This window comes from Leopardus geoffroyi, chromosome E3 (genome assembly GCF_018350155.1).
Source record: "Leopardus geoffroyi isolate Oge1 chromosome E3, O.geoffroyi_Oge1_pat1.0, whole genome shotgun sequence".
NCBI lineage: Eukaryota > Metazoa > Chordata > Mammalia > Carnivora > Felidae > Leopardus > Leopardus geoffroyi.
In genome coordinates, this window is record NC_059340.1 from 24,672,765 (window position 1) to 24,699,893 (window position 27,129).

General features: G+C 41.1%; 2 protein-coding genes and 1 pseudogene across 2 annotated transcripts in view; 1 reads left to right on the plus strand and 2 right to left on the minus strand.

Annotated features, from left to right (window-relative positions):
* LOC123589293 (cytochrome b-c1 complex subunit 2, mitochondrial) overlaps positions 1-1,221 on the minus strand; it is a 30,724-nt gene extending 29,503 nt beyond the window's left edge. The window contains exon 1 of the mRNA XM_045461205.1: positions 1,084-1,221. Coding sequence (XP_045317161.1) covers positions 1,084-1,116 — 33 coding nt within the window. The 5' untranslated portion in view covers positions 1,117-1,221. The remainder of the gene's footprint in view (positions 1-1,083) is intronic.
* Positions 1,222-15,305: 14,084 nt separating this feature from the next.
* Positions 15,306-15,774, plus strand: LOC123589297 (annotated as a pseudogene).
* Positions 15,775-25,227: 9,453 nt separating this feature from the next.
* The window catches only part of LOC123589299 (phospholipid-transporting ATPase ABCA3-like), a 70,478-nt gene continuing 68,576 nt past the window's right edge, over positions 25,228-27,129 (minus strand). The window contains exons 4-5 of the mRNA XM_045461209.1: positions 25,745-25,818; positions 25,228-25,365 (exon numbers count right to left, since the gene is read on the minus strand). Coding sequence (XP_045317165.1) covers positions 25,323-25,365; positions 25,745-25,818 — 117 coding nt within the window. The 3' untranslated portion in view covers positions 25,228-25,322. The remainder of the gene's footprint in view (positions 25,366-25,744; positions 25,819-27,129) is intronic.

A 27,129-nucleotide genomic window follows, 5' to 3' on the forward strand; every position in this document is an offset into this window, starting at 1 on the left:
GTGTTTGCGCACCGTAGGAATTTAGCAGCACTTCTGGCCTCTAGATGCCAGGTACGTTCCCCCAAAGGGTATTATAACCAAAAATGTATGCAGATACTACCAAGTATTCCCTGGCAGCAAACCTTGCCCGTCTGCGTTTTTTTTTTTTTTTTTAACGTTTATTATTGAGAGACAGAGAGACACAGAGCATGAGCAGGGGAGGGGCCGAGAGATGGAGAGACACAGAATCTGAAGCAGGCTCCAGGCTCTGAGCTGTCAGCACAGAGCCCTACGCGGGGCTCCAACTCACGGACCGAGAGATCATGACCTGAGCCAAACTCGGTGCTTAACCGAATGAGCCACCCAGGGGCCCCGCCCACCTGAGATTTTTAAAAGTGTTCCTCACTTCCCCTGATGATAACCTCCACTCCACAGTGATAGCACGCTGACATTTGAGGAGTCTTCCCCAAGTGACGGCTCTGTTTTGTCTGGGTTGAATGAGAAGTCTTAAGCGGCTCCCGAGGGCTGACCCTGAGCCCCTCCTAGAATTCTCTAACACCAAGAAAAACACATTATACTGCTGGGGCACCCTAATAAGTTTCAGGCACAGTGATAAGCACTGTACGGCAATTTGCTTATTTCTTCCTTAACATTTTACTCATAAACTCAACTTAACCGTTGGGGAAACTGATGCTCCGTGATACACTAAGAAGCAGGGGCCGGGGCTGACAGGGTAAGTAAGGGTGGAGGGCTAGGTACTCGCCGGCCTCCTTGCCCCCCAGGACTCGCTGTCTCCTCCCGCACGCCAAGTGCAGCAGTGACCTTCAGAGGTCTCTCCACCGAGTCACTTCACCTCCACTCTCAAGCTCTTTCCCTCTCCTTTTCAGGTTTTCCGGCGTTAGGTCTCTTCTGCTGGTAGCACGAGCTGGGCCTCCAATGTGCGACCCACTCAGCTTGCAGCCCACTTGGCCCGCAGAATTCGGCTGAAGGGCAGACGGAAGCCCAAGGCCCCGAAACTCCAAACCAAGCACCACCGGTCCGTATCACCTGACATGCTGACAAACTGCTCCCCAACCTTTCCCCAAGCCCACCGGCTGTGCTCACCGAAAAAGACCCGGCTCTGCTTAGCAGCTTCATGGCTCAAGATTGCTCTAATCCACGGTCACAGCCGGTTAAAGGAAAGCAAGATGGTGGCCGACGACGGAGTTTCCCAGCTTCCCCCACGACACTCTTTTCCCACGCTTTCTACGTAAGAGGACTCTCTATGCGGACAGCACTCTACTGCTCCCCGGAGGAGGTTGGGCCAGTCCAATTACTCGAAGACGCAGGATAGGCAGACGCATAATTTTGTAAGTAAATAATCAGAAGATTACTTATGTTACCACTTTTTGGGTTCTAGTCCTGGCCCGGATATCCACTCTGTAATCCTGCTCTACGTCTACGACATCCCATCACAACCCCCCCCCCCCGCACTTTGGATTCTCCCGATCCGGATTGTCCAATGAGAGAGTCCCCTTTCCCGGGATCCCACCCGCGGTCTCTGGATTTACCCTTGCTTTTGCGCTCCCGCGCTTTTCTGCTCTCTTTCGGCCGGCGCTTTCGGAGAGGCTTTCGTTATCTATTTGCTTTTTTGCAGAGACGGGCTTCGAGTCCGGACGTGACTGTCTCTTGCTTGGTAAAGTCCTCATTAGATCATTAGCTTTCTGAGAATAGAGGTCTTGTCCAATGAACTTGCTGCTCTAACTCCCAGAACAGGCGGGGGATACAAATGGGCTGAGTCCTGAAACCGAGGCAGTCCTCACAATTAAGGTCTCTGCTTTCATGAAATTTATATTTTAGGCCGAGACTACGTAGAAAACAAAAATTTAACTACACTTTTCGTATGCGAAAAATTAAAATGTTTTGAATAGCAGGGCTGTGTGTTGGGGGTACTTCTGAGCTGAAACCTTTATACTAGGAGTCCTGTGACTATCCAGGGGAAGAAAGTTCACCCCTCTTCAATGAGTATTAACTCATGACTCATGAAGTCACCTTCCATGGCTGTGCTAAAGATTGAGACGTGGTCCCCTGTCCTTCAGGAACTTGCAGTCTCGTACTGTGCTATCGTAGCACGGTTGGGGGAAAACAACATTAACACCATTTAGAGTTAGAAATGCAGAATCTACATACTGAATCAGAATCTGCATTTTACAAGAATTGCACATTGAAATTTCAGAAGGGCTGGTGGTGCTTTAGATATTTACAAGGCATAGACGAACTTATGTCTAACTCTTTGGTCTGTAGCTAACTGGCTTCACGCCTACAACTGTCTAACAGGATTTCAGGTGACACCTGGTCATTAAGAATCTGATGCAGGAGTGGAGGGATGCCATGTGGAAGGAACTTTCATCACTCATAGCTTTGTCTTTCCCTGGTTACAGTAATTAGTAACCCGTTTATTTGTTCAGATGTCCAGTTCCTTGTCTGGAGCCCAAGAATGATTTGAGAGAACCTAGGTTATATTTCTGCTCAACTCCAGTTTAACATTAAGAGGTCCGAAGAGAGCGAAAAGCATACATACTGGCATCCAGCTCTTTAAGGATATCAAAAGGGAATTTTCAAGTCATTTTTTGTACAATGTAGCTGTTCAAATTAGCATACAACCATTTTCTTTATAAATAAAAATTTTCAACTTTCAAAAAATTAATCTAAGTCAAGGGTAAATGGGCATCTATTGTACTATTCCCTCAGCTTTTCTTTACATTTGAAATTTTTCAAAAAGTGGAAAATTATTTTTGGAATATTTATGTCAAACATTCTAATTTCTTCTATGTGCAGTGGCAATAAAATTTACTTGGGGACATGGAAAAAAAAGTGATGCAAACCCAATTTCTGTGCTTTCAGGGGGCACCCCTAACTCAGTCCATACCACACAGGAGAGTGACCCAAAGTGTGGGACACTTAACACTATAGCGGTGCATGAGATAATTTTAAGTTTATAAATGAATATTGTTCCATTTCAACAGTTGTACATTTATTTTGGAAATTGATTATGGCAAGCAATACTAGTAATGAGTTTCCTCTTTAAATACATTATAAGAGAGTAAAAGTAGGTTTAAACAACATTGAGTAAATTAACTACTGGTAATAGTTATGGCAAAAATCATGAAGGTGCTATACCAATGAGTGAAATTGGGGAAACATTGCTCTGATCAAGTCACCCACCTGCTGAAAATTTTTCAATGATTTCCCATGTTTTTCAAGATAAAGTTCAAATTCATCAACATGGAATATAAACCTCTATTTCCAGTGCTTTTTAAGCATTACCCCCCAAATTAGCTGCACCCCTGAGAGTCCAGTCATTGGAATTTCATTCAACAGTTCAGGTTAGGTGGGATACACACACACACGCATACACACACCTATTTAGAATGTTCCCTTGTAATAAATATCACCCACACCTCAAAATTTAACTGTGACCCAAACAAAAAATTGTTAATATGTGGTAGGAATTGAAATATAATTCATGATATCACCTACATAAATAATATAATTCTAAGTTTATTCATATTTTGTACCACCGCAAATTTCCTATTGTTATACACTACAAAGTAGGACTGCCATCTTGTGGACAGATCTACCACTTCCACATCATATCAGTGTCCTACCTAATTCACTGACTGTTGCTTATGAGGGGAGGAAGGGTGTGTGTAACTGAGATGGGATGCCATTGTTAACATGTGTGGTATTGGTAGGTAGTGTACATTTTCCACCTCATGCTTTTCTTCAGCTCCCAACCAGTTGTATAGCTAATTACATAATTATAGTGCTGGGGGAGGCTGGATCCTTGAGCTCCAATTCTCATTTTGCGTTGTCACTCCCTATACCTTTTGAATAATTAATGCTTGGAGGAGTAAGCCCCCCAAATGGAGGGAAGTAGTAAAAGAGTTGAGAATTGAAGACACAGAAAGAGAAAGTGGGCGACCAAGAGGATAAGAAATAAAGGAGAAAAAAGGGAGGGAAGAAGAGTGTTCTTTATCTAGATGAGGCTCCAGATTGCTTACATCTCCTTACTCATTACTTTTTAAATGTATTTTTAAAACCTCTTTTCCTCTTTTATAATGCCCATGGCCCAGACTAGCATAAAAACAAGGGTGTAGGTGACAGAAGACCTTGAAATTTCTCCAGGTTGCCTTACCAGCTCATGTCAGATTTCTGCCACAACTCTCGAATTTTACTGCAGAAGAAAATGAGGTCCTTGAAATTGTTTCTGCATAGGAGACACTGCAAGCCCTGGGAGAGGAAAGGAATAAGAAGATGGGAAACCAGAGGAGTACATTGCTGGAAAGCTTTGTTAGTTTTCTTAATATGGAGTCAAATCTGACCCGTGGAGCCCAACTTCCTGCCTTGAGCTGGAGTTGGGCGGGTGGGGAGGAACATCATAAGGAAGGAGGCTATGGGGAGGCAAAATAGAGTCTAGGAACGTGGTTTGATCTTGTACTTGGGAACATCATCTTGCCATATTAGAGCCAGAGGCATTAATCATGGCTCCTCCTAATCCATAATTTTGATTGTTGGCATTTCCTTCCCTGTTCCTCTCAGAATCCTACCCAAGCAAATAGCACTATAGCCTGGAGTTTATTCTCCCTTCTGGGAACTTTACTGCCTTGTATTGATAATTGGTTGTTTATTCATGTTTCATTTTCCTTAGCTAGATTAAAGAAAAAAAATTATTGGCATTTTCAGACAAATAGAAGTTAAAGGGATAGCACAATGAACTCCCATTTACCTATTGCCCAGTTTCAACCAGAATCAACATTTTACCTTTCTTTGATTTTAAGCTCCTTAATGGAGAGAACTATGACTCATAAATGTTTAAGGTAGCTACCAATCATAATTGGGGAGGGGGATGGTTATGTAAAAAATTTTTAAATATGGAATGCTTCACTAATTTGTGTATCATCCCTGAGCAGGGGTCAAGGGCATGGTTATTTTTGACACCTCACTTTAGTGGTCAAGATCTGAAGTCAAAGCTGCTCTAGGTAATGTTTAATTCTCCCAATTTCTCTTGGATCCATGCATTTTATTAAACAGAAACATACAGCCCTTTTGTCTTAAAAACTCTGCTTTTCACATTTCTCTTAGTTGTATGTGGGATCCACGTAAGTGCTACGTGCCTTCTTGGTTGATGTCAGATGTGAAAGGGAGAATCCAAGGGAGATCACTTGTGTCATAAGATTGCAAAGACAAGGAAGGAAGGAACCTCAGGATTCACACCTTACTGAGAAAGAATATTCTGGAGTCAGCCTAGATGCCAGTGCTGTATTCTTATGATGTCCAGTTTCGACCTCATGATATCAAAAAACGTGAAATTCTGCAAGCAAGGTAGGCTGATCTATCTTCTCTGAAATTATTTTATGACTCAGGTAGCCAAAACTACTTTAGCAAGGAGGCATTGACACTGGTAAGTTTGGGAAAGGAGAATGTGTTTGTCATCTCTTCGGTATGGCTTTAGTGGAAGTCTTATTTGAGTGGTGACATCACTAAAGATATGTTGTTACCTGCTACTAAATCCCAAGAATAAAAATGACTTCTTAGGTGTTAAAATTGCAAGCCTTAACTTGTGAATCCCCTGGAAGCCTGCCCATTTTTTGCCCCAGAGCCAAATACGTATCAGAATTAGGTGGAGTACTAGTTAAAATGCAGACTCCTGGGTTCTCCACCACTCTGACTGAATCAGACTCTACAGGGTTTGGAATCTAGGAGTTTTCATTTAAAATTTTTAAAAAAATGTTTTTATTTATTTTTGAGACAGAGAGAGACAGAGCATTAGCAGGGGAGGGGCAGTGAGGGGGAGACACAGAATCTGAAGCTGGCTCCAGGCTCTGAGCTGTCAGCACAGAGCCCAATGTGGGGCTCGAACTCACAAAGTGTGAGATCATGACCTGAGCTGAAGTCAGACGTGTAAACGACTGAGCCATCCAGGGGCCCCAAGGAATCTTCATTTTAAAGAAAAGCCCCCCAGGTGAATCTAGTGCCTAGTCATAAAGTCTGGGAACAGCTGGCTTAGCCTCTCTGCCCCTGTGTAGTAATTAGCATATAGCAGGAGTGTATGCCTTTAATGTTTATTTATTTTTGAAAGAGAGAAAGACAGAGTGTGAGCAGGTGAGGGGCAGAGAGAGAGGGAGACACAGAATCTGAAGCAGGCTCCAGGCTCTGAGCTGTCAGCACAGAGCCCACTGCGGGGCTTGAACCCACGCACTGTGAGATCATGACCTGAGCCAAAGTCAGTGGCTTAACTGACTGACTTACCCAGGTGCTCCAGGAGTATATGCCTTTAAATTTTTACTGTTTACACACAAAACACAAGGAGAGAAAACTTGCTGTCACTTAAAAAATTTATTATTATTTTTTACTTTAAAGAGAGAGAGGGCACAAACAGTGGAGAAGGGCAGAGGGAGAGAAAGAGAGAATCTCAAGCAGGCTCCATGCTCAGCACAGCCCATTGTGGGGCTCGTGGGGCTTGATCCCATGACCTGGGATCATGATCTGAGCTGAAATCAAGAGTTGGATGCTCAATCGACTGAGCCACCCACACGCCCCTTGAGGTCATTTTAAACTCAGAAATTACAATCCTTTTGCTTTTACTGAATTCCTAGATTGTTAGATTCTCCTTGTTTAATTGTATTTATCTGTTCTTCCCTACCCATTGCTGTCCTTCTATCTCTTGATGTGGAGATTTCACAGATGTCTGGGGATTCAAGTACCAAACTTAGACCCCTGGTTACTTTCCCTTCCTTTCCTGCCCTCCATCCTTCAACATTTCTGGTTTTTGTGTTTGTTTGATTTTCATTTAGTTTCAAAATATCTCCACATTTAGAAAGCTCTGAGGTAAGAACTAGAGTTACTACCTATGTTTCTATATCAAGTTTATAATTAATGTTACTCTTTCCACCTGTAAAACATTCTGGGCCAGGAGGCAGGACTACATTGATTGCAATACGTTCTGGTCTATAAGCTACTATAATTAGGGGTACTACACAAACCGAGATAATTTTGAGAGTAAAAGGGAGAACTATAAATGTTTATATAATTTTGAGAGAGAGAGTGAGCACGTGAGCAGGGGAGGGGCAGAGAGACTGGGAGAGAGAGAATCCCAAGCAGGCTCAGCACTGTCAGCACAGAGCCCGACACAGGGGGCTTGAACCCATGGACTGAGATCATGAACTGTGCCCAAATCAAGAATCAGACGCTTACTGACTGAGCCACCCAGCTGCCCCAGGGAGAACTATTAGTAAGTAAACCAGGACAAAATAAATCTGGGACCATATGACCAGCAATTTCACTCTTAGACATACACTGAAGACAAATGAAAACATGTCCACAGACAGACTTGTGTGTGAATGTCCACAGCAGCATTAGTCATAATAGCCAAAAAGTGAAAACAACTCAAATATCCTTTAACTGGTGAATGAATAAATACAGGGTATATCCATACACTAGAGCAATAAAAAAATAACAAAATACTGATACTACATGTATACAACGTGGATGAACCTTGTGTAGGTAGAACACTAGTTTCTGGAATCTGAATACATTACATGGCAAAAGTGATTTTACAGATGTGATTAACTTAGGGATCTTGAGATGAGCTTATCATAGTGGACCCAATGCAATCACATGGGTACTTTTAACAGGGCAATGGAAGCAAAGGTCAGAGTGAGAGTGGTGCTAAGAACCAAGGAATGCAGGTGGCCTCTACAAGCTGGACACACAAGGAATGGTTTCACCCCCAGAGTGTCCAGAAGGAACACAGCTTTGCTGATACTTGGATTTTAGCCCCACTAAGACTCATTTTGGACTTTTGGCCTCTAGTACTTTAAGATAATTTGCACTGTTTTAAGCCACTAAGTGTGTGGCAATTTGCAGCAATTAGAAACTAGTATAACCCTCAAAAACATACTAAATGGGGTGTCTGGGTGGCTCAGTTGGTTAAGCGTCTGCCTCTTGATTTCAGCTCAGGTCATGATCTCACGGTTTGTGAGATCCAGCCCTGTGTCCAGCTCTACGCTGATAGTGCGGAGCCTGCTTGGAATTCTTTCTGTCCCTCTCTCTTTGCCCCTTCCCTGCTTGTGCATTCTCTCTAAATAAATTAAATAGATAAAGATTTTAAAAAGCCATACTAAATGAAAGAAATCTGGCATACAGGATATTTATATGAAATGTCCAGAGAAGAGAAATCTATAGAGACAGAAAGTCCTAGGGGTTGCCTAGGACTGGGGGTGGGAACAGGGATCTTATCAGTGAGATCTTATTAGTGTGATGAGAACAGCAAAGTGTTCTAAAACTGGATTGTAGTGATGGCTGAATTGACTAAGAATCATTAATTAGTACACTTAAAAGAAGTGAATTATAGGATATGTGAATTACAACTAAAAAGTGGGCAGATAGTCACCCTAACAATAAGACAATGGTTCATCACAATCTCCCAGAAAACCTGTTAAAAAGATGCCTTGGTCCCACTCCTCTAGATGCTTATTAGTTGGGTTTGAGAAGGCCAGGGCACCTGCATGGTTAATAAGATCCCTAGATACAGCCTGACGCATACCATGGAGTATTTATTTCTCAACATGTGATTTGTATCATCTGCATCATAAATCACGCCAGGTGCTTTGAGAAGCACAGAGGCCTGGTCCCAGTGCGGTTTTACTGAATTGGAATCTTTGGGAGTGGGGTCCATTATCTGCTGTTTTAATGAAATTAGTAACTGGTGCTCTCTGCAGCCAGCAATGTCCTTGTTTTTATCTTGTAGTAAACTTCCAAATGCTGTCCCACATGATAGAGACTTTGCTGATGTATTTGTCCCTCAGAAGTCAGAGGTTTCTTTTTTTTCTTCCTGTTGTATGAGCTGGGATAAAAATTATAGAGATGTTGCTCAATGATCTAAGCTCAAAACATGTGTTTGTCCTGTTAAGTCTCCCATACATCTGAAGGGCTATTTGTACACTGCTGTCCTTGCTTTAGAAGATAACTCATTAGGGAGCTTCTTTAAAAGTGATTATTTAATGTCCAAGGAACACTTTTTAAGAACTTTTTTCTTTCTTTTAAAAAAATTTTTTTTAACGTTTATTTATTTTTGAGACAGAGAGAGACAGAGCATGAACGGGGGAGGGTCAGAGAGAGAGGGAGACATAGAATCTGAAACAGGCTCCAGGCTCTGAGCGGTCAGCACAGAGCCTGACGCGGGGCTCGAACTCACGGACCACGAGATCATGACCTGAGCCGAAGTCAGACGCTCAACCGACTGAGCCACCCAGGCGCCCCTAAGAACTTTTTTCAATGCTTATTTATTTTTGAGAGAGAGAGAGAGAGAGAGAGAGAGAGACAACGTGAGCGGGGGAGGGGCAGAGAGAGAGGGAGACACAGAATGTGAAGCAGGCTCCAGGCTCTGAGCTGTCAGCACACACCCCGATGCAGACTTGACCTCATGAACCCTGAGATCATGACCTGAGCCGAAGTCAGACCCTCAACCGACTCGAGCCACCAGGGTGGCTGCAGATTGGTTGCACAACAATATGAATACACTTAACACTACTGAATTCTACACTTAGGAATGGTTAAGATGGTATATTTATGTTACGTGTTTTTTCTTTTACCACAATGAGGATAAGATAACACAATTCTTTTCTTGCACAGTGTTTTTACCATATGCACGTCAAAGCTAAGTTAAAAAAAAAAACCCCTGGGATCCTTGCATTCTAGAAGAAACAATCCTTGAAAAAAATCAGAATTAACTTTTTTTTTTTCAACGTTTATTTATTTTTTTTGGGACAGAGAGAGACAGAGCATGAACGGGGGAGGGTCAGAGAGAGAGGGAGACACAGAATTGGAAACAGGCTCCAGGCTCTGAGCCATCAGCCCAGAGCCCGACGCGGGGCTCGAACTCACGGACCGCGAGATCGTGACCTGGCTGAAGTCGGACGCTTAACCGACTGTGCCACCCAGGCGCCCCCAGAATTAACTTCTTACTGAAAATATGCACAGAACTCATATTTTTGATTCACAAGGATGAGGTGAGAAACCACTTTATGTTCATTTAAATATATTTTTTGATTAGTTGTATTTTTAAAATATTTATTTACTTTTAACATTTATTTTTGAGAGAGAGAGAGAGAGAGAGAGAGAGAGAGAATCCCAAGCAGGCTCCACAATTTCAGTGCAGAACCTAATGCAGAGCTCAAACTCACGAACCATGAACCATGAGATCATGACCTGAGCCAAAATCAAGAGTTGGACGTTTAACTGACTGAGCTCCCCAGGTGCCCCATTTTTAAAATATTTAAACAAAAACACTTGATCCCTTTAAGTGGAGAAACAGCCTAAGAGAGTGACCCTAAGTGTGAAAGAGTGAAGGCACAGATGGGGTATTCGTTTGCCAGAAGATTTTAGAGCTAATCAAAGAGAAATATTACTCTAATACAGAGCAAGAGTGGTCAAGAGCAGCCAAAGAGGGTTGAGAATGATTCCCAAGTGGGTGTTGCAATTAGAATTTAGAGAATAACTTAAAGAAATATAATTGTATTGAAATTATTAAGCAAATGTTAACTATTGGAAATTAATATATTTTTAAACATTTTTAAAGTTTATGTATTTTGAGAGAGAGAAAGAGAGAGAGTCGGGAGGGGCAGAAAGAGAGGGAGAGAGAGAGAGAATCCCAAGCAGGCTCTGCATTGTCAGCATAGAGCCTGATGTGGGGCTCAAACTCACGAACTGTGAGACCATGACCTGAGCCGAAGTCGGATGCTCAACCAACTGAGCCACCCAGATGCCCTGAAATAAATATTTTCTAAGTTGAAAATAGTTTGGAGATGGATAGTTATGTGTGATACACATTACAAGTGTATGAATTGTACACACATTATGAATGTATTGATACTACTGAATTGTACACTTAAAATGGTTAAGACAGTACATTTTATGATATGTGTATCTTACCATCATAAAATAACCTGGAAAAAGTATCAGTAGCAGAAAAATTAATTTTGCTTAAAAAATATCCATTAATGGTATACCAACCATGCTTGAAGCAGTATACTATATAATGTGAAGTGTGGAAAGATGAGTAAGACTTTATATTTTAGTGGCACAGACAGAAATAACCAAGAGAATTAGGAGGTTCAAGAGAAGAGAAATTTAACTTTACAGTTTTAATATTTGCCACTTAAATCCACCTGGATATTTTGTCATCACTTTAAAGCCAGGGATCTATGAGCAAGAACGAAATATGGCCCTTTGTAGCAACGTGGATGGAACTGGAGAGTGTGATGCTAAGTGAAAGAAGCCATACAGAGAAAGACAGATACCATATGTTTTCACTCTTATGTGGATCCTGAGAAACTTAACAGAGACCCATGGGGGAGGGGAAGGAAAAAAAAAAAAGAGGTTAGAGTGGGAGAGAGCCAAAGTATAAGAGACTCTTAAAAACTGAGAACAAACTGAGGGTTGATGGGGGGTGGGAGGGAGGGGAGGGTGGGTGATGGGTACTGAGGAGGGCACCTTTTGGGATGAGCACTGGGTGTTGTATGGAAACCAATTTGACAATAAATTTCATATATTGGAAAAAAAAAATAAAGCCAGGGATCTATACCATCAAAGAAAAAAATCAGACTAGAGCATTAAGTACACATGAAGTAAGATTGGCTAGCACAAACAGAAAGTATGTGACCCCAGGGCACTACATTAGAAGAAGTAGTTCATACTTGAAAATATAATGTGAATTAAAACAAAAAGAAAAATATAAAGTAAATAAGGATGGCAATAAAAATGCTTTTAAAAGACATATTCCTTTTTTTAAAAGCTAGTTAAGTAGAGTAAAATGACTACACTTACTCTTTTATTTTTATCCTTATCTATTATTTAATTCTGCAAAATCTGGCTCTTATCCCTGCCAGTGTATTAAATGTCCTCTCAGATATTAGTAAGGACCAACTGATAGTCTAACATGAGACTACCAAATTAAATTTGGCACAACTAACAACAAATTCCCATTAAATGTTTGCTGTAGGTATTATATGCTTGGTGTTAAAAAAATAAATGCTCTTCTGGTAAGTCTCTTCTAATGACTTTTGATTGTACTTGGAATAAAATCCAAACTCTTATCAAGGCCTAAAATGCCTCTGCACACCTTTCCAATGTTCCTTTTGCTTCAGCCCTAGATGTCAGATGATCTAATCACATCAATCTTTTTTTCCAGCCTCAGGGGCTCAACAAGTGTTATTCTCTCCAGCTGGAAGGTACTCCTGAGCCTGACCTCTGCTAGCTGGCTGGTATCTTCTTACCTTTTACCTCTCAGTTTAAATGTCACTTTTCCAGAGTCATTTTTTGATAGTCTTCCTCACAGCACAATGGTTTCTCCCTGTTCATAGCACTTATCTAAACTATTAACACAGAATAATTAGTAATCACAATTGCTAGTATTAGTTACTAGAAGGTACTAGTAATAATAGCTTGTGTATCCATTCTGTCTTCACTAGAATGACAGCCGTGAGATATGCTTGTTTTGTTCATCACTGAATGAGGACATTCATCCCTGAATACCTACTGTGTCTCCTGGAACATAGAAGATACTCAACCAGTGTGTGGAATGAATGAAATTAATTCAAGCCACTGAATGTATTATTGTAAACCAGACTATGAGAAGAAAAGAATAAGGACGTTGGAATCTTGAGAAGGTAGCTATTTCTGCTAGACCTCCATTTAGGCAGATGAAGTACCAAACTCATCCTCCTTAATAAGTTGGCAGTAACTGCTCAGGAGTGTTGAACATTTTTCAATAGCTGATCTAGACAGCTGTTAATGTCACATCTTCCAACCACTTGTCTGGAGTTTCATGAAATTCACAGATGATCCCCCTGCTATAACTTTGGTGCCATGTTCACTCATTTAACCTCGCAATCACAAAATTTCAGGCAGATTCAAAGCAGTCCCTCCTCAGAAAAAATATTGGTTCTCTGACCTAACCTACCGAAAATCATGTGGGCTCGTAACTAAATCACACCAAACTTGTCAATTCTGGTCTTGGCAGAGATACTGTGAGAGTAAGTATGTTGATTCACGAAGCAGTTAAATTCCAATGAGCAATTCCAGATCTGATAATTAAATTCTTATTATAACCTTGGGAACATTTTAAATTAAGTTCCCTCACCTGAAGTGGCAATGAATCATTGCTATGTTCAAAGTCCTGGTCAAATATAACAGCGGCCATTACACAATCAAAATCCTTATAATATTTAACGTATTAAAAAAAATTTCCTCTGAAGTAAAGCCATGAACTATGAAGGGAGAAAATCTAAGCAGTAAGCTTTCAACATAAAGGCAATAATATCTGATGCTCTATCTGAGGGAATGAGACATATCAGACAACTTTATAGAGACAAATTTGTTAAGCCTGCCAAGGATGGCAAAACTTCAGTTTCCTGATTCTCTGTAAAATTCCTCACTTGTAGACTCAACTTTCACTTGGAGAATTTCAACTGTAGTCTACAGTTAAGCATCATCCACTGTTGGCCCCACTACCATAGACAAGAAGATGTAAAATCTAAGTAAGGATCTGTACCAATAATTTAATTAAAATTCCTCATTTTATGGGTCATATCCTAATTCATAATTTTTTTACTCATGCGGTAACTAATTTCCTCTTGGGTTGCTTAAAATTATGAGGGCCAAGTGTAAATTACACTGAAAATTACTTAAACTAATTGCCATATAGAATGTAACTGTTAACAATTTCTTACTTTTAATACTATTTAATAAAATCTGTTGTGGCATTTTAGTAAGATTTTTTACTACTTCATTGTTGGAAAGGATATAAACCAATTCCCAGTTTCTTTGGATACTGGTATTAAGGAAGTAAGAAGGTGGACTCTAGAGGGACTGACTTGCAGTTGTGAGAACATCTATATGCTTTATAGAACGAGAATTTCAAAATACCAAGAGAATGACAGTAAACAGCTGTTCGAGTATGAATTCCATGATTAGAAGAATCCATTGTTGCTTCTGAAACAAAACGAAAGACACAAAAACATAGTGTTTAATGTCACATCAAGGTTTTATTCCTTCCTCTCTCACTCCTTAATACCCAGTGCTCCATGTACTAAAAAGTATCAGTATCTTCTAGTCAAAAGTTGTCTCTTTCTTATTTAGTCACTCCACACTCCAATCAGCTATTCCCCCTAAGATGCTTTCTTCTGACCAATGGGGAAGTATTTAGAAACTACTTTGGCAAAAGACTTAATTATCAAACTTTTTGGGGTTGGTATGTTGTATCCATTCTCCAGCCCATTTTTCCCAACTAGTCCAATTTCTGTGAAAGCTGGATCCTGCCTCATCAGACTTCTTTTTGGTTTTCATTATCAGTATTTGTGTCTATGTGAATATTGCATTATTCAGTATTTGTGTCTTCCTGAAACCTGTCACATCTGATCGAATGTTTGCCTTGACTTCCTCTTATTAGTGGTGGTCTTCCTTTTCTGACCTTTAACCAATGTGGGTTTCTGGACTTACAAATATATATGCCAATCACCCACCTTCTTAAGGAAAATACTAATAACTCCCTAACTCTAGTATGTGATTGATTTTTGATGATCCAAATGCTCATTTTGAATCTATGATCCTGGAATAGAGAGTATCAGTTACCATAACATAGGTACTCATCAGGTATTAGGTTCCCCGCCCTGCCGCTTATTTTTTCAGATGAGTATACTCACTTTTTCTTTAAGTTTACTTATTTATTGAGAGAGAGAGAGAGAAAAAGAGAGAGAGAGAGAGAGAGAGAGAGAGAGAGAGAGAATTCCAAGCAGGCTCCACGCTGTCAGTGCAGAGCCCTAAGCAGAACTTGATCCCACAAACCGTGAGATCATGACCTGAGCCAAAATCAAGAGTTGGATGTTGAACTGACTGAAATCAAGAGTTGGATGTTAATTGAGCCAGACAGGCACCCCTGAATATATTTACTTTTAAAGCAAAATTCTCCCAAAGAAGAAGTGTAATCTTCTCACACACCACTGCCATTCTTCTATTTAAAGGGGCAATTCACCACAGGTAAAGACTAAAGAGGAGAAATGTAGAATACCCAACAACATGTTCACTGGGGTCAAATATCAGAAATGCCATACTCCTATTTTTATATCACTCTTTCATACATGTATTATTCCATACACAGATAACAAGAATATAACTTAAAAAAATAGCTTCCCCATCTCGAAGAGTAGAAAAATATCTAACACACAGTTTATTGAATGAATAATCCTCCTGCCTAAAAAAGAAAAAAAAAAAAACACAGCTGTTTTACTATACCTGCCAACATGGGCCACGTCTGTACCAAGACCATGAAGAAGGCGGCCCGGGTCATCATTGAGAAGTACTACATGCACCTGGGCAACAATTTCCACACCAAGAAGCATGTGTGCGAGGAGATTGCCATTATTCCCAGCAAGAAGCTCCGTAACAAGATTGCAGGCTATGTTACACATCTGATGAAGCGGATCCAGAGAAGCCCGGTGAGAGGCATCTCCATCAAGCTGCAGGAGGAGGAGAGAGAAAGGAGGGATAGTTATGTACCCGAGGTCTCAGCCCTCTGGATCAGGAGATCATTGAAGTAGATCCTGACACTAAGGAAATGGTGAAACTTTTGGACTTTGGCAGTCTGTCCAAACTGCAGGTCACCTAGCCTACAGTTGGCCTGGATTTCAAAACACCACGTGGAGCCATTTGAATCTTTGCTGTGCTGTAATACCTTCAATAAACCTTGGACAGTAACCTTAAAAAAAAAAAAACAAAAACAGCCAAACCCTATTTTTATATTCATACTTCGGGGTACCTTTCTTACAAAACCTGTACAACAAAATCTGATGTATTCTCATGAAAGGCAGCATCAGAAGAAATGTCATCTTTCCACATGTTGCAGGAAATTAACTGGGTATGCAGTAAAGAGAAATTGCAAAATTTCCAGTGATTCCATGGGCTTGAGTTATAACTCTAGTTAATCACATCAACTAGTGAGTAGGAACTATTTACCTCTACAAACTTGGGTACATTAGATTTCCAAGACTGGCCTACGCTTAGTTACTCTCTCTTACCATCTTATTTCCCTTATGGCATTTATCAATCTGTAAGTATCTTGTTTGTTTATTATCTTTGTTACTAAAACATAAACCAGGAAGGGACACCTCTTCTGTGGAGTTCTTTACTCTGTGTTCAGTGTTTAGCAGTGCCTGGCATAGAGTTTGTGTTCAATATTTTGAAAAAAATGACTGAATTTCTTCCTAACACACACTCTACCATCATTTTTTTTTTCTGCTACGAGATATGCAACTTTTGTATCTTTTATATCTATTTGTACTTTTTCTCAAAGACTAAACTCTAGGCAGGAGGATCTCTCTCTCTTTTTAAATCTCAGTATCTCTAGAATCAGCGAAGTGTCCAAAGAGAGTACTTACTCAATAAGATTTTGTTCGGTTGGTTGAGGTAAAGATTTGAATATACCCACCATTCAATGTAGTATTGGTGGTGGTGGTGGAAGGGCAGAACCTTTTATAGCTACAATGGCCACTGTATCCTGGATTCCCTGGGATAGCCCTGGTCTCTCTAGCTCTCGTTCTGACATTTAACAGTGTAGTTGGAGTGACATTTTGAGGCTTACTAACAAAACCATGGGCCATGAGAAAGCCGTTAAGGCACAAGATTTTGCTGATAAAATCTTTCCAAATTCACCTTCCCAACCTCCTTAACTCTGTTAATGGTTCCCCAAGTTCAGATCCATGTAGCTGTTCTTCTATCATTTACTCCCCATAGACTGCCACTAAGTTTTGCCACTCCTTTCTTTAAAAATGGTTTCTTGTATTTATGCTACCTTCTCCATTACTACAACTTCACCTTCATATATGATAACAATATTGTGAAAATACATGTGCAATTATAGCAAAGGTTACATAATAGGCTGGGCTAGGTACAGTCTTCCAAAATATATTTTATTCTTGAAAGTCATCATTTTTCCCTGGGAAACTTTTTCAAACATGTGGGGTTTTTGTTTTGTTTTGTTTTTTGATATCACAGACCACCATTTTGTATTTTTCTTTTAATTTTTTAGTGAAAGGCTCTGAGTACTGTGAGTTGTGTAAAATCCTATTTTTTCATTCCCCTTCTTGGCTATTCATCCAGGCATCCTTTACCTTCTCTCTACTCTTTAATGTTCCACCACTACCTATCTACAAAAACAAAAATCAAGGGGTGTTTGGGTGGCTCAGTTGGTTAAGTGTCTGACTTTGGCTCAGGTCATGATCTCACGGTTTGTGAGTTCAAGCCCCAAGTGGGGCTCTCTGCTGTCAGCATGGCTCCCCTGCTCTCTCTCTCTCACTCTCTCAAAAAATAATAAATAAACATTACAAAAAAAAGTCTCAAAAACAAAAAACAAAACCCTAGCAAAGTTTCTCTTCTGGTGAGGGAGTTAAGTCTCAGGTCAGGGTTGGGATAACGACAGCCTGATTGAATTGACTTATGAATGGCTTAAGCTTTCCAAATTTGTGTTTCAAAAAAAAGGTGCCCAGGGTCACCTGGGTGATGCAGTTGGCTCAGGTCATGATCTTGAAGTCCCCTAAATTTGAGCCTTGCGTTAGGCTCTGTGCAGACAGCTCCGAGCCTGAAGCCTGCTTTGGATTCTGTGTCTCTCTCGCTCTCTGCCTCTCTTTCTCAAAAATAAATAAACATTAAAAATTTTTTTTTAAAGGTGTCTGTAATTTAAATGAATCTCTAGTAAAGTAAAAACACCAAAAAATAAACTTAGAGACTAATAAAAAGCTACCCAATTATAGTGCTGAAGAACTATAATTTGGGCAGTATCCTGGGCATCTTCTCAAAACAGTGCCAGTATTTACATACCTTTATCCTGTCTTCGTAGTTGCTGTGGGGTCTCTAAAGGAAAGAGTCAGTAGGTAGAGGATCAATCTGGTTTGTCCATAGGGTGGATATAAGTCACCTGTGCTTATTTAACTAACTTGGGAGGAAGGCAGACGGAAGCCAGAAAACTAATGGACAAACTGTGTCAACAGAATACTGGTTTTAAATAGGAGGGAGGTCGGAAGAACCAATTATTTTTGTTTTAGTTTTAAATTCTCCTACAGATTAAAATATGTCTATTTTAATATACCACGTCCTCCCCACTCTTGCACATCATCTGACCTTCCTGAGAATCACTTTAGTAGTGCGATTCTGAAGTGTATCATGCATTCGAAAAATGTTGGGGTGGAAAAAAAAGGGTAACCATTTCAGTGAAGGCTTGTGTAACTTTGGAACACTCCCCAGGAAATTAAAATATACACCAGATAATGAAGAGCAACATCTGGAATGTTAAAACAACAACAACAACAACAACAACAAAGTTGACCTGTTGGCTCAAAGCCTTTTTGCCTAATGGCTGGATTTCTCAGTGGTGGGCTATATGTATATTGTAGAATGTTCAGCAGCATCCCTGGCTTCTATTCTTCAGATGCCATTAGCACCCACATTCTTAGCTGTGACAACCAAAAATGTGTCTAGATATTGCCAAATATCCTTCCAGGACAAAATCGGACCTGGTTGAGAACCACAGCCTTATGGGAACAGCAGTTCCTTTCTTTTGAGAGGCAGTATGTTCTTAACCCCTACAAGAATTTAAGAGACTAGCTCTGAAGCCAGATAAGCTGAGTTCAAATCCAAGTATACCATTTTAAAAAATCTGTGTTATTGTGGATAAGTTACCTAACCTATCTTTGCCTCTGTTTTCTCATCTGTAAAGTGGGAATAAAAACAATACCTATTTAACTAGTTGTTATTGGTTGAGTTTATAACTCAGATAGTACTTAATAAAGTACTTACATTTTAAGTGCTCAAAATTAACAAGTATTATTAGGGAATTATGGTTCTGCTGGCTTATATGACATATGCAAATTAGAAAAAAGACACTCCATGCCACAATTTATAAAACTGTATGTGGTAGCCCTTGGAGAACTGATCTTTTCTCACCCTAGACATGGGATCCTTTTTTGTTTTTATTTTTTTAATGTTATTTATTTTTGAGAGAGAGAGAGAGAGACAGAGCACAAGTGGGGTAGGGCAGAGAGAGGGAGACACAGAATCTGAAGCAGGCTCCAGGCTCTGAGCTCCAGCACAGAGCCTGACATGGGGCTCAAACTCACGGACCATGAGATCATGACCTGAGCCAGAGTCAGATGCTTAACTGACAGCCACCCAGGCACCCCTAGACATGAGATCTAAATGGAAGTTGAGGGGCACCTGGGTGGCTCAATCAGTTAAGTGTCCAACTCTTGATTTTGGTTCAGGTCATGATCTCATGGTTCCTCAGATTGAGCCCCAAGTTGGGCTCTGAACTGACAGCATGGAACCTGCTTGGGCTTCTCTCTCTCCCCCTCTCTTTCTGCTCCCTTACCCCCTGACCCCATCTCTCAAAATAAAGAAACATAAAAAAAAAAATAAATGGAAGTTGAGATCTTTTTTTTGTGCATCAAAATGATAGGCATACAAGATCTTGGCAAATCAGTTTGAATCCTTCAAGGCATTTTCTAATTTGAGTGAGGTAAAGTTCTCTCTGATGATAAAATGTAATGAGGTAAGTCTGTAAGCCAGCAGCGGCAACATCCCATTGTGGGAGAAAAGACTAATGTAGCAGAAGAAATTAAATTGACATGCAGAGAGCCCTTGAGAAAGGCTGGCCATGCTTTTAGTGCACAAAACCCTCACTGCCACCCTAGTTCTTGAAGATTGGTTGTACAATTCTGGTGGTACATCCTTTGAGATCTGGATTCTTTATTTTGGCTGTGCATAAAGACCACCTGGCTAATACAGTTTCTGAGATCCCACTGCTGATCTCATGAAGGATAATCTCCTGGGGTGGGATTTGGTTAGGTTTATTAAAAGATAATGCTCTAGGCAAGTCTGTCAACTAAAGGTTCTAAAGATGTGTGAAGATAATAGAGTGGGCATAATGGGTTTAAATGCTTTCATGTAACAGGTCTGTCCATTTAAAAAATGGCATTCTTCCATTCTGCATTCAATGCAAACATTTGTTAAATGTCTACAATGTGCCAGACACATGCTAGGTTCTATAAGTACAAAGACAGTAAGGTCTCTCAAATAGATGTTCTATTTGATACTTAAGAAGATGATTAGTTCCGAAACTATTAAAATTTTATGTTCCGAAACCAAAAATTATGACCTCTGTTAAAACTGTTGGTTTTCAAAAAGCATTTAAAAAAACCAAAGGCTGCCAGATTCCTTAAAGTCTTAAACCATTTTAAAATTCCATTTTAGGGGCAGCTGAGTGGCTCAGTCAGTTAAGCATCCCACTCTTGATTTCAGCTCAGGTCATGATCTCCAGGTCATGGGATGGGGCCCCACAATGGGCTCCATGCTGAGTGTGGAGCCTGTGTGGGATTCCGTCTCCCTCTCTCTCTCTGTCCCTAACCCCCCATTAACATTTTTTTAAATTCCATTTTAAATATAAGCTGTTTAAAATAAAATTACACACAAACTATATTTTAACACTGAAACAACACATACACAGGACATTTTCAAGTAGAAATCAAATTAGATGATTCACAGTGACTTCAGTCCTGTACTGGGTAAAGAGAAAAAAGTCATTTCAAATTTTTCTCAGAATTTCCGGAATCAACCTAAGTTTTCCAGAACTTTACAAAGCCAGGGCACACTTTTATCCATCACTATGGACGTCAGGCCTTCAGCAAAGTGGGGTCGGGGGCCCCGTGTGTACCAGATTTGACGGGTGGGAAGGAGCTGCATGCAAGGAGCTTGCGGGCGCTCGCGGGACGGCTCCGAGTCTCCGTGGCGGCTGGCACCACAGCTGCCTCACCCACGGAACTTGGCGAGGGGCTCGCGCCTCCCTCCGTCCCACAACCGTCACCACCCCAGAGCGGCGCATGACACTCCCCGACAGCAGCGCCCCAGCCAATGGGGATACTCACCCAAGACACCTCGCTCCCAGGGCTCTCTGGCTGCGCTCAATAAGCAGCGCGCAGCCGCTTTCTCCGAAACCGCCATGCTTGCGGCCCTCCTCTGACCCACCTGCGCGTGCGCCGCGCTCCCTCATTCGCAGCAGGTGTATCCCCACACCCTGAACCCCCTGCGCGTGCATCCCCACTCCTTGACTCCTCAGCGCGTGCTCCGCCAGCCTCAGCAGGTGTATCCCCACACCTTGAACCCTCAGCGCGTGCATCCCCACTCCCTGATCCCCCGGCGCGTGCGCCCCGCCCCCTTAGTCCCAGCGCGTGTATCCCCACACCCTGACTCCCCCTACGCGGGCGCTCCCCCGTTCTCCGCGTTTGGCCGGCTTCTTTGGGCCCGGGTTTTGAGGTCCGACTGCCCTCAGCCCCTCCAACTGCGTGCAGACCTCTCAGCCTTTATCCTCCATAGCCCCACGTCCTCCTGCTTTCCTTCAGCTAGTCCTATTCCTATCCTTGCACCCTACATCCTGGGTCTCCTGCTGTTTTTGTCCGCCTTTCTACTTACTTGTTCTCTCTTTCCTGATTTTTTCGTTTGTTTTATCTTTTAATGTTTATTTTTGAGAGAGAGAGATCATAAACGCGTGTGAGAGAGGGGGAGGGGCAGAGGGAGCAGAGGACTGAGGATCCGAAGCAGGCTCTGTACTGAAGCAGAGAGCCTGAAGCGGTGCTGGAACTCACCAATGAACAGTGAGATAATGTCCTGAGTGGAAGTGGGGTGCTCAACAAAGTGAGCCACCCAGGCAGCCCTGTGTTATTTCCTGCAACAGGTCTCCTTCTCATCCGGCCTTCCTGCGCCATGCCTTCTTTATCCCTTTACACTGGTTAGCTCTTAAGTTTATTACCTATATACGCTTCGGGGATTGAATATGTTTTGTGTGTGTCTGTTTTCGTCTCTAACTTAAATCTTTAGTCTTTGGATTTTGGAGGACATGGTGCTTCTCCTCCCTAAAATGAATGGAATAGAAATAAACCTCCAACAAAAGAGGAAAACAAAAGGCAAGGGGCATGAGTGGGTTAACAATATAAAAGACTGCAAGTTAGAAAGCAGATGGAAGTGTGTTGACAAATGAAAGGAAGAGAATTTGTCACCAAGCGAGCAAGAGGGGATACACTAGATCTAGGTGCAGATTTTCTCAGGGGAGTCCTGGAGAGACCCAGGGCTTGGAGTTGACATGTGATTTGGAGATCTTAAAAATATAGGGAAAATTAAAAATATATATACATCTATGAAAATTTTAAAGTTTAAAAATTTAAAAAATTTTAAAATTTAAAAACTAGCATAGTTGTTCCAGTCAGGTAGGGTATAGCACCCAGATGGCTCCAAGTGTAGAATCCTAGGTATTAGAAAAGGCTGCAATGCATAAAACCAGAAGGTGCTTTTTAAAAAAGGAGCCATTAGTGGGGCAAGAGCCCTTTGAAATGAAAAATTCCATTGCTTAAAAGAAACAAGATAAGGGCTGGGAGACAAAATGTAGGCACTCTCCGAGAATACAGAAAAAACAAAAGAAATATGGGAGAAAACATAAGGGACTTAAATCACTAATGTGGGAGATCTCACATTTGCATAATAGTAAAGACAGAAAAAGAGAACAGGGGAAGATAGAGGGGAGCAACTACTAAATAACTGAAAACATTTCCTCAAAGCTCAAGAAAGACTTGAGCTTGAAGGAGTCTGTTGTGTAACAGGATGAATGCAACACGACCTACACCAAGACTCTTCTTCATGAAATGTTTGAACCCCAAGCATAAAGGGAAAAAAGTCTTGGGGTGATGGAAGAGCTGGGTGTGTTCATGTTTGGGGTGGTACCTGTTTAACTACAAAGGAATGCTAATCAGCAACCCTGGATGTTAGGAGACTGGCATAATGTCTTTAATGTTCTGAGAAAATACACTATTTAGAGTAGAATTCTATACCCAGACATTCTGTCCCAGCAGTGTGAAGTACAAAGAAACAGCCAGGCAATTACTCAGAAACTTTACTCCCTCCTCTTGCCTAGAAAGTTACTTGTGGTTTCACTCCAGCAAAAAGAGGACAAAAATCAAGAAAGAGGAAGATACATTATACCAAAAAAAGTAGAACCAACCCAGGAGTGCAAGAAAATGAAATACCAGGATAATGATGTACAGAGGGTTTAGAAAGCTATCTGCCCAAACCTATGTTCATAAGTGAAATAGAATTAAAATAGTTTTCTTGATTTATGCTTATCCAGTGTTGGTATCAAGTTTATATAATTGTTAATATCAAGGTGATATGATCTCATAATATGATATCAATTTTGCAGTTCTTACATTTTCAGGAAGCACTTATAAAAAACAGAGATTCCTTGAAAGTAGTTAAACTCATCTGGGCCTTTTTTTGGAGAGTCAGATGGGATGAGTTCTGATTAACATTTTCTTTCTTTAAAAAAAAATTTTTTTTTAACATTTTTCTTTATTTATTTATTTTTATTTTATTTTATTTTTTTAATGTTTATTTATTTTTGAGACAGAGACAGAGCATGAATGGGCGAGGGTCAGAGAGAGAGGGAGACACAGAATCCGACGTAGGCTCCAGGCTCCGAGCTCTCAGCACAGAGCCCAACGCGGGGCTCGAACTCACAGACGGTGAGATCATGACCTGAGCCGAAGCCGGAAGCTCAACCGACTGAGCCACCCAGGCGCCCCCATTTTTATTTATTTTTGAGACAGGGAGAGACAGAGCATGAACAGGGGAGGGTCAGAGAGAGGGAGACACAGAATCCGAAACAGGCTCCAGGCTCTGAACCGTCAGCACAGAGCCCGATGCGGGGCTCGAACTCACGGACTGTGAGATCATGACCTGAGCCGAAGTCGGCCGCTTAACCGACTGAGCCACCCAGGCGCCCCTTAAATTTTTAAATGTTAATTTATTTTTGAAGGAGAGAGAGAGTGTGAATAGGGGAGGGGCAGAGAGAGAGGGAGACACAGAATCCGAAGCAGGCTCCAGGTTCTGAGCTGTCTGCACAGAACCCGACATGGGGCTCCAACTCATGAGCCATAGATCATGACCTGAGCATGACCTGAGACCATGAGTCTGATGCTTAACCAACTGAGCCACCCAGGTGCCCCTGATTAACATTTTTATTAAAAAATAGTTATTAATCAGCTTAAGTTTTCTATTTTTTCTTGGGCCTATCTATTTACTTATGTCTATACATAATTGAAAATTATATGAGACAAATTAAATTTGGTTCCAATCTCACATTAACCAGAATGGCTGATAGGTGGCACACTCAAGAAGAAATGTGCCAGAAGCCAAGATGGTGTGGAAATAAGGGGCAGATATTTATTGGGAGACAATTCTTCATGGGTCTCTTGCATTTCTGCATGACTTGCAAACAGAAGCACTAACTGCCCTTTCGCTTTGGACTATTTTTGCAAGGATGAATATAGAGCAAACAGCCTTGAAGAGAGATCATATTTGCCTCTGGACCAGAGGAAACATTTACTTAATGTTTAGTATACTAAGAATGTTTCCTTCCAGAGCAAAGGTAGGGCCCTTTAGAAAAGATTTGGATTCCATAAGCCCAAAGTTCCTCTTCTGTCACACAACCCACTGAATGTACAGGCATTACATGGCTCTTTTTATGTTGCCTTATAAAAATTAAGGATTGGGGTGCCTCGGTGGCTCAGTCAGTTAAACATCTGACTTTGGCTCAGATCATGATCTGGTAGTCTGTGAGTTCAAGCCCCGTGTTGGGTTCTGTGCTCACAGCTTGGAGCCGGGAGCCTGCTTGGGATTCTGTGTCTCCCTCTCTCTGTGCCCCTCCCCTGCTCACACTCTGTGTCTCTCTCTCAAAAATAAACTTAAAAAAATAAATTAAAATTAGGGATTAAAGAATTGGCACAAATATAATCTCTGACTACTGCTATTGCTATAATAAATTCCTGTCTTTGACCTAGGATTCCAGAGTCTTCTGCCAGTATTCATGAAACTGTGGTAAGCCAACTTGATAGCTTTCAAGTAGGGTAACATCCCAGTTCTTTACAACAGGTCACTTACTGTAATCTTAATCTTAAATCTACACATTTTCTTCTTTGGGGGTTCAATTTGTGTATACACATGGACACACACAAAGACACAAATGGAGAGGGAGAAGTCCCTCTGTGTGTCTAATAGTAATTAGTATCTAACTGCAGACAGCAATCTAAGAAAGACGTAACGGTCACTTACTGGAACTGAATCTCATAGCAGGTTTATTTGAGTATTTTGTTTTATCAATATTAGCAATGGTCAGGAATATTTGTTCCAGTGTTATCTGACAGAATAGTCTTCTAGATTGAATAGTGCTTTAGCTTCTTCCAAAATCCTAAACACCTTTAATAGAAAAAAAATGATGTATTACCATTGTAATATCCCCAGATGACCCTTTCTTCCACCCAGTCCTTCCCCAACTCCTGCCAGGTTTATGCTTAGTGACAAAAAGACACAGAAGGGGGAAGATAGAGAGTAGAAGGAAAGATAGTTGAAAAATAGAGAGAAGGCAGTTTTCCATCCTTATTCTCTTGATATGATAGAATGATAGAATTAATTAGGGTTAGAAGTCTCAGTCAAACTACAGGGGCCTTTGAAAAGTAACAAATTTTCTTCTCCTGTGCCAGTGTCAGGCTCCCATTCCACATACTTAATCCCAATGCCTCCTTCTAAGAGTCCTCTCTTACACACAATGCTAGAAGAATATGATTTCTACAATCACCTTTTCCCAGCAGATTTCCTTTTTTTGAATGTGGTAGCCAATAATCCCTTGATTCTCCTGGTGTATGTCGTTACCTAAGAAAGGTAAGATTTGACAGGTGAGTAACAGAAAGGGCCCCGTATTTGATAAGATAAATAAATCCTATTCTAATTGTCCATACCACTGGAAGAGAGAATATATATTAATACAAAAGACAACGTAATCCCAAAGCCCTTTCTCTTTTAGTATATGTCACTTTGTTAAATATTTTAATAGATTTACTTCCACATGAACTATGGTCTTATTGCCTATAGTTTGTAAAAATTATAGAGGGACAGATAATCACAGCAAGGTCATAGTCTTATTTTGCCAAACCTGACTTATATGAATCCTAATGTTCCACTGTCCTGAAACTATGCTCATAAATTTGGGTGTGGTTTCCTTCTCCAGGTGTGTGTGTGTGTGTGTGTGTACACGCATGTTTAGTGTAGCATCTCTATAACTATTCTCATGACTAGGGAATCTTCATCCTAAAGGAAAGAAAAAATTCATATATATAAAACATAAATGTGAAGGCATTCATTGGAGAAATGGGATATTACAGCTTTTGAAAATATGGTAGTAATATTGTAGCCATTCCTAATTGATAGGATGCACTTATACATATTATCACACAATTGGAGATTATTGCAAATGGAATTGAGGTTAAAGTAATTTTTAAAAAAATTTTTAATGTTTGTTTATTTTTGAGAGTGAGAGACCATGAGTGGGGGAGGGGCAGAGAGAGAGGGAGACACAGAATCTGAAACAGGCTCCAGGCTCTGAGCTGTCAGCACAGAGCCCGATGTGGGGCTTAAACCCACGAACCGTGAGATCATGACCTGAGCCAAAGTCGGACACTTAACTGACTGAGCCATGCAGGCACCCCTGGGTTAAAGTATTTTTTAAAAAGTATAATCAGTAATACTGATTTTAATTTTTAAAAAAAAAAATTTTTTTTTTCAACGTTTATTTTTATTTTTGGGACAGAGAGAGACAGAGCATGAACGGGGGAGGGGCAGAGAGATAGGGAGACACAGAATCAGAAACAGGCTCCAGGCTCTGAGCCATCAGCCCAGAGCCTGATGCGGGGCTCGAACTCACGGACCGTGAGATCGTGACCTGGCTGAAGTCGGACGCTTAACCGACTGCGCCACCCAGGCGCCCCAATACTGATTTTAATTTTGTAATGAGTCCCAAAATACCCTCCATGGAATAAAATTTTAAAAAAACTTTTCAGGGGCGCCTGGGTGGCTCGGTTGAGCATCTGACTTCAGCTCAGGTCATGATCTCATGGTTTGTGTGTTTGAGCCCTGCGTCGGGCTCTGTGCTGAAGGCTCGGGGCCTGGAACCTACTTCGGATTCTG